At 36.5% G+C, this 12,500-nt stretch overlaps 1 protein-coding gene across 1 annotated transcript in view; it reads right to left on the bottom strand.

The window, feature by feature from the left end:
* The window catches only part of CRISPLD1 (cysteine rich secretory protein LCCL domain containing 1), a 694,545-nt gene that overhangs the window by 227,487 nt on the left and 454,558 nt on the right, over nucleotides 1-12,500 (bottom strand). Inside the window, exons 11-12 of the mRNA XM_044065835.1 lie at nucleotides 3,307-3,350; nucleotides 3,117-3,189 (exon numbers count right to left, since the gene is read on the bottom strand). Coding sequence (XP_043921770.1) covers nucleotides 3,117-3,189; nucleotides 3,307-3,350 — 117 coding nt within the window. The remainder of the gene's footprint in view (nucleotides 1-3,116; nucleotides 3,190-3,306; nucleotides 3,351-12,500) is intronic.

The following is a 12,500-nucleotide window of genomic DNA, read 5'->3' on the forward strand; positions in this document are numbered from 1 at the left end:
CGGCAGAACTCACTGTTTTTATTTTATTTTATTTGTATATCATTTTGTTTGGTTAACCCTTATAAAATTCTGATTTAAATGGACCATTTTCAGGTCCAGCCTGAAAAAAAAAAATACATTTTAGGAGAAATTAAAAAAAAAAAGTAGAACAATGAATGGATTGGCCAAATGAAGTATGCATAACTGAATTCACAAAGCAGGGCACAAAGTGCATAGTACATATAATTACAATGGAAGCTGCAAACACGTGGCAAACACACAGTATGTACATTAAAGGTGGGATGGAAGGCAAAGAAAAAATGGGGTAAAGTACAGAGAGAGAGAAAGAGGGGAAGAGAAGATAAAAGGAGATATACTGAAGAAAAGGTAAAGTACAGATAGAGGGGGGAAAGAGAAAAGAGATTCCCTGAAGTGCAGAGGTAAGGTAAATTTGGAAAAGAAAAGGGTATGTATGGGTTGAAAGACTCAACAATATTACATTTTCAGTGGTTGAGATATCTGAGGGGCTTGCTGGGAGGGCAATGGTCTGTTTGGGATTTTACATTATGCCTACTCTAAGGAAACATTTACAGGCAGCTTGGTTATGCAGGGAATTTTTCAATTGGTATCTGAATTTCTGGAAGGGTGAGATTTATTTTAGACTAATTCCCAAATCTGTGGGGCCAATATAGAGAAGCAATAACCTGAGGAGAGAAGTTGCTTGGGGTATGTAAGGAAAGGTAAGCCTGTGAGTGTAAATTAGAAATAGTTCTTTTCATAAGGTGTCTCACAAAGACATATAATGTTTCTAGGTATAATACCTTATAATTTAAAGATAAAACAATAGTGTGCACCTTTGCGTAACTGATAACTATTTAGCCTTTTCTACATTTGAGCAGTGGTAGCTTGTTTGTGGGGGAAAGATGATACATCTACTGATGCTGTCAGCTGTTCACTGTACAGTGTTTTTTAAAGGCATTTACTCAGAGATAATACTCATGCTGGGGCAACATATATTCCCCTTCAATAGCCATTCAACCTTCAGAAAAAAGGAAGAGTGAATTTTTCTTAGCTCAGAATATAACCGAGTAGATTTCTGACTGTATTACGTTAATGAGAAATTGGATGTTAAGTGAAAGATGCCAAAGTATTTTAAATGTGGTGTGGTTTCAGTAGGTTCTTTATTATTGTAAAGAATCTCCTGCTGTTGGAATACAATAGAGTTTTTGCCTGGTCCCAATAATCATGACTTTTGCATTTGGTCTATAGAACCCTTAAACTCCAATACAATATTGGCATCCTCTGGCTAACCACTGTCACTGAACTTCCATGTGCTTGTACTATGGAAGCCATTGTGACAGTAGGTTAACAGTAGATAACTTTATGGTTCCATCATGATGATGATGACATATAATGTATTGGCCCCATATGAGTCGGAGATTGTGATAAGTATGACATGAGGTTCCTGATGAAGAGAGAAAAAAGTAGTAGAAAAAGACTGGTCCTTGAAGAACACCTTTGTAGGGGAAAGGAGTAGAAGATTTTCTTATCTGAACTTTAAAGTGCCATCTATGAGGAAGCTTTTGAAACAAGGAAATGAGTCTTTGCTGATTCCTACTAACATTAGAAAGTTAAAGAGAATTATGGTCTGTCAGACTAAAGGCCTTGGTTAGGTCAAGGAACAGTGCACGTGTAAGAAGGTCTTTGTCTATATTGCAATGTTATCTGTAAATGTATATAGGGCAGTCATGGCACTGTGATCGACCAGAAACCAGTCTGGTATGGGGTTAGGATCTTGTACTGTGTAATTTAGTCTGTTAGTTATGAACACTAGTTTCTCAAAAATCTTCCTTAGAAATGGAAGTACTGAACTTGCTTAGAAGTCCTTAAGCAGTTACAGGTTTATGCAGTTTGGGAAAAGGTTTAACTGTGTTTTTTTTCTATATGTCTGACATTATAATGTTAGTGGGGCAGAAGATGTAGAAGTGTTGGTGGCATGATGTCCTCTTTGGACAGAATGACGAGAGCATCAGAGGGGAATTGTCCCACTGTTTTTGTTATATCCCTCACTGATATTTTTGAGATAAAGCATGGGGACAAAAGGGGGTGTTTGTGTATAGGGGATAAACAAGGGGGTAAGGAAGGGTGGAAAACTCTGTAAAGAAGTGTAGGGAAAGGGGAGCAGAGTTCTCTACCAGAAATTTTGTTTGATGGATTTCATAGACATTCTAAGGCTATTGAGTGTTATGAACATTTAAGCCTTTTAAGTACCTTTCCTGGGGTTGCACCTCCTTTCCCCAGGTATCACTTCGGGCAGGGTATAAGTCAAACCCAAGATGCTGACAGCAGAGACCAAAATTCCTCAGTGCATTTAATGAGCAGAATATATTTAGTTAAGGTAGGTTTATTGAAGGAAAATTTTTTCAAGGTAGTGTGCAAACCATATTTAGTGTAAAAAAATGCTAAGGAATGTTAGCTTCATAAGGGCTGTAAAACAACAAAAACAATTTGAACAGCATTTTAAATATATTAGCATTCTAGCTCTTAGTAGATACAATTTTTTGTTACTTCAGAAGCAGTAACACAAAAACAACAGGAGCTACTGGGGGACATATATATTCTCTGTCAGGTGGTAGCAATTCTGGAAAACAGAATCTTGTAACCCCTGACACATGCGTGTGCACACAGACATACACACACACACAATGACACAAGCACACAATGACACACAGGCACACAAAGACACAGACACACATGCGCGCATGCGCACACACACACACACACACACACACACACACACACACACACACACCAGCTATACCCCCTTCTTTTTGGCAATGACACTATACTAAAATACAGTCTAAAAGAAGTACATCAGGACAAATAAACAACCTTACAGGAGAGGCTTAATTATATTCTTAAATTTGAATGGCAAGGTCTCCACTCATGCATCTTTTGGTTATAGACTTTAAGAAAGAAACCCTACATGCTATGATTTGCACGTTTTTGTATTAACAAAAATCTGCATCATTTTAAAAGTGAAAGAAACACATTTTTGAGTATAATGAATACTCGGCATTTTGAAATACTGACAGAAAAGATGATAAGATATATACTTATAAGATGTTCCTGCCTACCTTGGGCAATGTGATCCAGCATTAAGGTACGGGCACAGTTCCTCTACAGTTGTCTCACACGTGACACCTTTAACTGAAAACACAGGCACATTAATTCTTATAATCCACTGCAATGTAAATTTAACTGTATTACATAAATTAAGCTATTTCAAATTACAATTATTGTAAATAAGAAAGAAAAAACACAAACCTGTTACTTTGGAGACTGTAAAAGCATTAGCAGACTGATATTTGCTGAAAAAAAATGTTTTTAGATTATTAATGCCATTACAGAAAAGAAGGAACAATAAAATGTCATTTTGAAAAGTATCCAAATTACATGGCTGATAAGTTAGTCAAGAGCACTATGTGGAGGAAAGCCTTCCAAACACCCATTTGATGGGGGATGTCAAACCTCCTGCACACTTTGTCTAGTTAAAGAGAACTCCAAGGTTGCTCCAACTTAGGGTAAAAATGAAAGTTGCTTACTATTATAATTTTAATAACTTCTTGCGTCATATACGTCCTCCTTAATCCTATTATGGAGTCCCTTAAGCATTATCCCACACATCCTACATTTTCCCCACAGAAGTGTGCACCTCATTAGTTTAAGTACCATATTCTGAAGCTCACTGCTAGACAACATATGTTTTAAGTTACCTCCCTAGTATGATATGCCATTAGCAAAGGTAGCAAAATTCTTTCAATTTTAAACAGCTTCTAAAATAAACCAATTTGCATGTGTTATTTGTCTATTACTTCTTTAAATTGAATTACATTACAAAAACATTTTTTCATTTGATTTCACAGTCCAAAGTAATATATTCCTTTTTAAATACCATTCAACTTTACAAAAGTTGCTTGTGTAATATCTCAGGGGGACTTGCTGGCCCATAGCATATCCATATAATCTTCTGCAGGTAGTTCTTTGAAACCTTCCAGTTTGTTTTTATTCCTCCATATATTTTTCAGTTCCATTATTTCTATTAGTATTTGTGGGGTAGGGGAGTGGCTGCACCATTTGTTGATACCAGAAAAGGGGTCCCTGCTGTAACTTGTTCTATAAATTTATTTGAAACCTTCTCAGATAGTCCCCCAAAGAATTATAATCAAGAAATGAATCAGAGTACCACATATCTATAGCTGAAATCTACAAAGTATTTACTTTTTAATGCACCATTTAAAAGTTACACAAATTTAAACTTTATCTCCTGTACAAACAGCTTGGCATGTTCATTTTCCATTTCAGACATCAGTGCATTTCCATACATTTTGATAAGTATTAATAACTGCATTCTTGAATGGAAACAAGGTATTACTATTGCTTATAAATGGTGGTACATTCAGAAATTCATATCCAGTCACCGATGGCTTTACATATTCATTTTCATGCTGATTTTCATGAAATTTACAGTCAAGCATTGAAGATCAAATAAATTGACTAAAACTTTTAATTAACTGACTTCAAACTTTCATTCACTAATATACTTTTTATCCAATAAGTGATCAGAAACATTTTTACTGATGCACTTCAATTTATTATGTTAAAATATTTGAAGTTCCATTTGCAGTTGAAGTGGAGTAACTATCAACATTAACAAGACTGTGCAATACAATGTAATCGTTTATGTTAGGGAGGTCCAAGAAGCATTGATTTCAAACAGTGCCCATTACACTGGTTACAACATTTGTTGCTATCCGATTCTGGTCCAAAACCTTATCATAGGACCCTACTGTGCAACTTACTGCACACCAGGGATCTCATATGGGGTGGAAAACCAGGCAGCGATGTTCTGGAAAGAGAAGAAAAAGTCTGAAAGTCTCAGTTGCAAAGTTATCTATCACAAGGGATGAATTCTCTCACTGTTCTCTTCCAATTGTTCTTGTTTTTCTTTCAAAGGAAATAACTCACTGATGCTTCTGGACTACTTTCTACTCAACGGTTAAAACGGTAGAGGCAATTTCACACTCCCACTGCTCATTGCACCACTGGCCTTCTAGTAATGGTCATCTCTCTTTGCTTCAACCAGTGTCATACAAAAATTAATCTCTTCTTGTATTTGACTAAGTCTTATATTTTTTCTTCTCCCACATAATTTGATTTACAATGTTTGTCATGCATCACAGACTTCTTTATTTTAGAATTATAAAATTCTGTACACTTTTCAGTTTCGCATCTGTTGAAGTTTTGCTGAATTGGACATTAAGTATATCTGCAGTTATCTTTCTCTGAAAAATATTCAGCTATCATGACCAGCTGCACTTTAGTTAGCTTAGCTCCATTTCCATGGAGGGATAAAGCCCTAACTAAAACCCTAGTGACCCTAGTTTGACTGGCAGCTCAGTCACCTACTGGAGTTGGGGAACAGGATGAGAATTATGAGGCTTAAATCTGCTTGGCTGCATTTGATGGGGGGTGGGGTGGGGGACACATGATCATGAGCACAGTCTCTCTATGGCAGAATCTCCAGTTCAGACCATGACCTTGTCTGCAATGAAGGTGGGGCCACGTGCTCAAATTATTTACTGTTAAGACACACTGCAAGACAACCTCTTGGGCATGGACATGCTTGTGCAGGAAGTCAGGTCTTAAAGTAAAACCCTTGGTCTCCTCACAAATGAAGGTGTCACTCCTGGCACTGTCACTCCTCATTTTAACTGCACAAATGAGCCATAGATCACTCACCCATGGGGAACAAATTGTTGAACAGAACAAATAGGTGGTAAGTGCAACGGTCAGAGGAGGAAGGGAGCTCAAAAATGTAAAAAAATGATGCGTCTTTCTAATTTTCTAACAAATCAATTTTATATTTTTCTCAAAGAAATTTTGGGTGGGTAATTTCACTATTCTAAAATCCCAGGAAGAGAATGCCTTTATTATTTGGTGCTTCCCAGTGATAACTTCTAAACATGTTTTATTTCTCATCACCTTTCTAATTTAGAAAAAATATTCTGCAATACAATGCCTGTCACTGTTATAGGGATAAATGTATCCTGATTACTTTGGATGGTGTTGTCCCTTAACATTAAAGCTCATACAATAACTTTTCTAGCATCTGTCAGCCTTCAGATTGCACTGCTTATTGTGCTGCTTGCGATATGTGCTCCCCTTATTGTGCTGCTTGCGGTATGTGCTCACCTTATTGTGCTGCTTGCGGTATGTGCTCCCCTTATTGTGCTGCTTGCGGTATGTGCTCCCATTTTTTTTAAATCTGTGTCATGTGGTTAACATCAGTATGTTTGCAAACCACTCTAGAATATTAAGTTACAGATTTTCTTTGCCTAGTTTCATTTTTGGACTGCACTGTTCTTTCATCCATGTTTTTCTCAATTAAATAACATACTCCCTTTTAAAACTGTTTTGCTAGACTTTTACTTTTGTGATTAATTACTCAAACTATCAAAAGAATCTGCTGTATAAAAACTATGCAAATGGAGATGACAGCATATGAAAAAAAGAGCATTTCTGCTACTGACCTGTAAATAGTTTTATAATGTTCAAACAAATGGTTATAGCTCCTCATTCATTAGTTGGCCAGTTAGTTTTGAACATAATAGTTAACAACTGCCTCCACAGTGAACCAAGACACGACAGTAACGCAGTCAGAAGAGACAGCCAAAGATAAAGAAAATGATAGTTTTAATGAAAAATCAAACACACAACCAAATGATTAAGCATTTTTTCCCACCTGTGAGGACTTCATCAGAATCCTACAACATAGATTCCGCTTCCTTTTATACCACAGGTTTCCCCTCAATGGATGAAAACTAATGGAAACGCAAGATTAAGGCTATGAAATTATGACAATCGGATGAGAAAAATATGGAACTTTTGCATATCTGTTAATTTTTTTTATTTTTATTTAACATTTGTTTACCAGGAAAGTCCAACTTGGAAAGAGGCAATTTTCAGAGGAGGCCAGGGAGAAACGCTCCAGATGCATGCCTTTGTAATGTGGGAGCAAACCCACAAGGACGTAGGGAGGACAATGAGACTCTGCACAGAGGGCACCCCAGCAGAGAGTCAAACCAGAGAACCTCTTGCTGTGAGGCGACAATGCAAACTGCTGCACCACTGCTCCATTAAATTTATTTTTCATCGGGTTGTTGGACTTTCATACACTTTTGGTGCAATTTTAATAATTTAATATTTTAGCACGTTTTACATATTAATTATTTAATGTTTAATATTTCACAATACATTATTATTCTTAGTAATTTTAGGAATATGTATGCCTGTTTTATTGCTCGTGAATTATAGGGAAATAATTATTTAGTAAACAAAATTTGGACAGAGTGCATGTTTGAATAAAAACATCATTTCCCATTACAAATTAATTAGTGTCCATCAGTTTTTATCCATTGAGGGGAAACCTGTGGTATAAACAAGTGGGTCCTTTTTTATAGGATTCTGATGAAGTCTCCCGAGTGGAATGAAAGTGCTTAATCATTTGGTTGTGTAAGTATCAATTCTTCATTTTTGGAAGTTTCTTCCATCTGCATTACTGTTAACTATTATATTCATCACTCTTTCAGATTTGCTCATTTTCTCCACTGGTTTTGTGGTTTTAGTCTTGGTTTACAGTGAAATATCCATTTTTGAGCTTCGTGGTCTGGTAGTTTTCTTTAGGTAAATCTATTTTCCTTAGAGGAGACTTAGGAGATGTTCTTTGGCCTTTATGAATATGAAGGGCAAAACAATTTTGGCTTTGGGTAAAACAATTGTGGTAAATGGCACATTACTTACAGAAAATATGTTATAAAGGATAAAAGTACAGGTAAAGTAGATAAGCACAAGGAAGTCTAGTGTATCTGGAAATTCAGATACAAAAAACAATTTGAAATAAAATGTGAGAGTTGAAGTGCATGGTTACAGAAATAAAACTGTGGTTATGAAAGAAGGAGTGTGGAGGTGGAAGGACTGATAAGAATGTTATTTTTTTTTGTTTTTTAAACTTGTACCTGTGTATAAACAAAACTATAATGCATATATGTATATATATATTTATTTTTATTTATTTATTTTATTTTACATTTGTTGACCGGGCTAGTCTAGCTGGATATATGTCCATTTTCAGTAGAGGCCCGGGGAGAAAAGCTCCACACAAAACATAAAAGAACAGACTTGTTAATAAAAACTTACAATAAAATAGAAATAAACATCAACTTGTTAATAAAATCAACATATGTTCTGGAACTCAAACAGTTAGAGATCGTACATAAGTTAGATCAGATTCACAATAATTTTACCTAGCACATAAAAGGATGTACAATGTCGCAATTGCAATAGTGAATAAAGGTTTAAGCTCGGAGCCATAGAGAAGTAGAAGGCAACAGTGAGATAAATAATAGTGATGGGACAGGAGTCAGGATTGAGAGAGACAGTTAAGAGGAGGTGAGAGAGAAAAGTAGGACAGCAGGGGTGAAGAAGTAGGGTAGCAGCTAAATATTAAGCAAACAGAAGGGTTAAAGGTACAGAGTGGATGGGGTGAGGGAAGATTACCCTGGAGTAGTACAGGAACAAAGCCAGTGGTTATGGAAGTACAGTTTGGTTTGTTTTGAAGAGAGGTAGAGATGAGATTGAAGTTAAGTCTTTAGGCAGCAAATTCCATGCCCTACCAACAGTGTTTGTGAAAGTCACCAGCTACGTTATGGGCCTTTATGGGTTTGGTCATAAGTTTACAGCGAAGAGAGGTGAGATTGTTATAAGGAGTATAAGTTGTGATAGAATAGGAGTGTTATTAGGTTGGTACAGTAGTTTGTGGGCTATTGTGAGTTGTGAGATAGTGAGATAGTTTTGTAGTTCCAGCCAGCCTAAGTGTTTCAGATTAAGGCAGTGATGGGTTCTAAAAGGTTTACTAGTGGCGAAGCGGGCAATGTTATTGTAGCAGGTTGCTAGTTTGTTAAGGTTAGTTTTCTTGAGGTTGGTGAAGATAGGAGGCATAAAAGAGAGTAGATATAAGATGGGTGTGAGCAATAGTAGCTCTAGAAGAAGGTGAGAAATGGTTTAATGCGGTATAAAGACCCTATTTTCTGTTAACTGATTTGATAGTATTGTTTATATGTTGGTCAAATGAGAGATTGTTATCAATGGTTATTCCTAACAGTTTAGTTGTAGTATCAGGAGAGATAACAGTGTTGTTGTTTGAAGAGATGGTGAAGTTTAGTGGAGGGTGCAGTGGTGGGGGTAAAGAGGAGAAGTTTGGTTTTGAGAACCATGTTTCTACTGTGTTGAACATAGTTTGAGTTAATGATCTGAGATCTGGAGAGGAGGATGCTGAGCAAATGATGGTGGAATCATCAGCATATTGAATGGTAGCTTGAGGAATTACAGAGTGGAGATCATTTATATAGAGGAGAAGAGGAGAGGATCAAGAATGGAGCCCTGAGGGACTCCAATAGTAATGGGCAGTAAGGAGGAGATGTGGTTTTCCCACAGAATGGCTTGTTGTCTGTTACTGAGGTATGATGTAAACCATTTGATGGCAAGGCTGTCAAATGAGAGTGATTCAAGAATATTTATTAAAGAAGAGTGGTTGACCATGTCAAAAGCTTTGGAGAGGTCAATAAATAGGGCAGAAGAATTGTTGTTAATGGTATCTACAAAGGAAAGGAGGGCAGTGGTGGTGCTATGGTGAGGTCTAAAGCCATGCTGACAGTTAGCTATAGAAGTTGTTGATGAATACATTTCTCCATAATTTTGCTAAAGGGAGAGAAGAGCAATAGGTCTAAAGTTGGAATAGTCAATAGAGTCACCACCTTTGTGTAGTGGGATAATATGAGAGATTTTCCAGATGTCAGGGATGGTTCCTTCTTGATGGTCCTGTTTATAAGTATAGTGATTGGGTAAGCTATTTCTTTGGCTGCCTTTTGAAGAAAAAAGGAAGGGAGTTTGTCAGCAGAGGGGTACAAGGTTTTAGTTTGTGAATAAGTTTATAGATGAAGGAGGTAGGAATAGGTTGTAGAGTGAAATTGTAAGAAGAGTTTACTAGATTATTTGGAGGATAGAAGTTATTATTGTTTAGTTGTCTAGCTAGAGTTTGAATTGTTTCAGTAAAGAATGAATTAAAAGTGTTTGCAGTTTGGAGTGTTTGGGTCAGCATTTAGTGGGGAGGGAGTTTTAGCTGTTCCTGGTGAAAGGAGTTTATTGATTGAGGACCAAAACTGTTTGGGTTTATTTAAGTTTGTTTCTTGTAGTTCATAGTAGAATTTGGTAAGATTTCTAAGATGGCGAAAGTGAAGCAAGTCATACAGGTAAGTGTGTGTGTGTGTGTGTGTGTGTGTGTGTGTGTGTGTGTGTGTGTGTATATATATATATATAGACATATATTGATATATATATATATATATATATATATATATATATATATAGAGAGAGAGAGAGATATGTAAGGCATATGCATGCCTGTATATATTTGATTCACTTGTTTAACACTTGTGCAACTAATTAAACTGTAGTACACTGTTGTGCAAAGTGACTGTGTGAATAGCGGACTGGTTGACTTCCTATTGTTTGACTAATGTAAGCTGCTTTGTAATAGGACTGTGAATTTATGTGCCAGCATTTTAGGGTTAGGATAAGGGATACAGTAAGTGGGTGGCAAGTATGAGTGTGGGTTAGGGTCAGGTAGAGCAACATTGCTGAGTGTGTGTGTTTGTGTATGGTGTGTGTCTAAGCCATTTTGTGTAGTGGCAGTCTTACGTACATTTTTTTAAGGTTAGGACCAAAGTTAGGGTTAGGACACATTATTAAGTTGAAAGAAGGGGTTGAAGCCCAAAAAGAAATTGTGCCAGGATGTGAAAGACAGAAAAGAATTCAATTTCAAGTTGAGATTGTAGCTTTACAGCATCATAAAGATGAAATACTAAGAGATTCACAAACTGTTAATGATGTTGTCCTTTGCTTAAAAGTAAAGTGTTCAATGTAAAAACTGTGAATGAGTTGCTAAAAGTACAACTCAAGCAGACTAAGAACAAAGTTAATCATAAGTAAACATTTTTACAGTGACGGGATTAAGGAAATCACTTTCCTGAAGCAAAAGGAAGACACCTTGTCCTCATATATTCAACAAATGAGATCTGAAAGTGTAAACAAAGAAAAACAATTGGCACCTACCAGTGACTAGCTTGAAAAGACTGAGTAAACATATACAAATATATAAAAATGAAAACAATGTATCAAGCCAATACATGCAGAATATGGAGGAGTAATACAGAAGGAACAGCAGCACTGTTAATGCAAAAGGAAAGCAAGAGGAGGTTGGCATAGTGGTTAAGGTGTTCACCTTATAGGCAGAAGGTGCAGGGTTTCATTCTCACATGGGGTAATTGGCTGGGCTTGGAATGGCCTACAAGGGCAATTAGCCTGATACTAATTTATGAATTTATCAGAATTACCCATTCTAAAGACTTAAAACTTGCCTGTGATATAAATAGGTCATGTTGGAGAGATATATATGTATCCCAGAGACTACCATGTCTATGGAACAGGCTCCCCATGCCTGTGAAACAGAGTTCCTCCTTAATCCAATTTAAGTGCAACTTGGACAATTGGATGGAAAACTGGAAATTCATCCCTGGTTTGGCACCTATGTCTCTAATGGACACAGGTAACCTGTAAATGGTTCATCTCCCAGGCCCATGCTTATACTTATCAAGGGTATCAGAACTTGTCAGAGATTTAGGATGCATGGCTAGGCTTAAAAAGGCCCTTGTGGTCGTTAGAGTAGTAAAAACCAATGAACCTATGACTGAGCAAATCCAAATCTTGACAAGTGTACATACTAGAAACCTAAAAAGGGAAGAAATTCTCTAAAGGAGAAAGTGATGACACAGAGGGAAGAGAAAGATATTCTTTGCCTGAATATCATTAAGACAACTGGATAAAACTGTCCTATAGTACAACAGACTTGTGAGTCCAACGTGATCGTAGTTCAAAGAGGTATGAAACTTTTTGCAGCCGAAACAAACCTTTACACAACTGGCAGTGTAAAGAATATCCCAGATGTTGCTATGGGATCTGTGCCAGAAGACTAAACATCTGTATCTGATGCAAGTTTTTCTTAGAAAGACCTACAGATATCAAAATGTAAACACAAAAATAGTAGAAAGAACAGAAAAAACGTATTGTCTTCAAAGCAAAGACAGCATTTCCTGTAAAACAAAAGTTAATTGAAACTGTGACTGATACATGTCATGTTTAACAAGATGATAGAAGTGTAGGATGGTTTAATGTGTGGAGAGTGCAACTGCACATTCATATATTGCAGTGGAGTTTAGTAATACACTGATGTCTGAAATGGAGAATGAAAATGCCAAGCTAAGCTTTAAGTCGAACAAAATAATCATCTGATGTTCAGCTGAAGGATTAACTGAAATCTTTTAATTTATTCCATTAGTATGAGT

This window comes from Protopterus annectens, chromosome 3.part0 (assembly GCF_019279795.1).
Source record: "Protopterus annectens isolate FY-2018-M chromosome 3.part0, PAN1.0, whole genome shotgun sequence".
Taxonomy (NCBI): Eukaryota; Metazoa; Chordata; order Ceratodontiformes; family Protopteridae; genus Protopterus; species Protopterus annectens.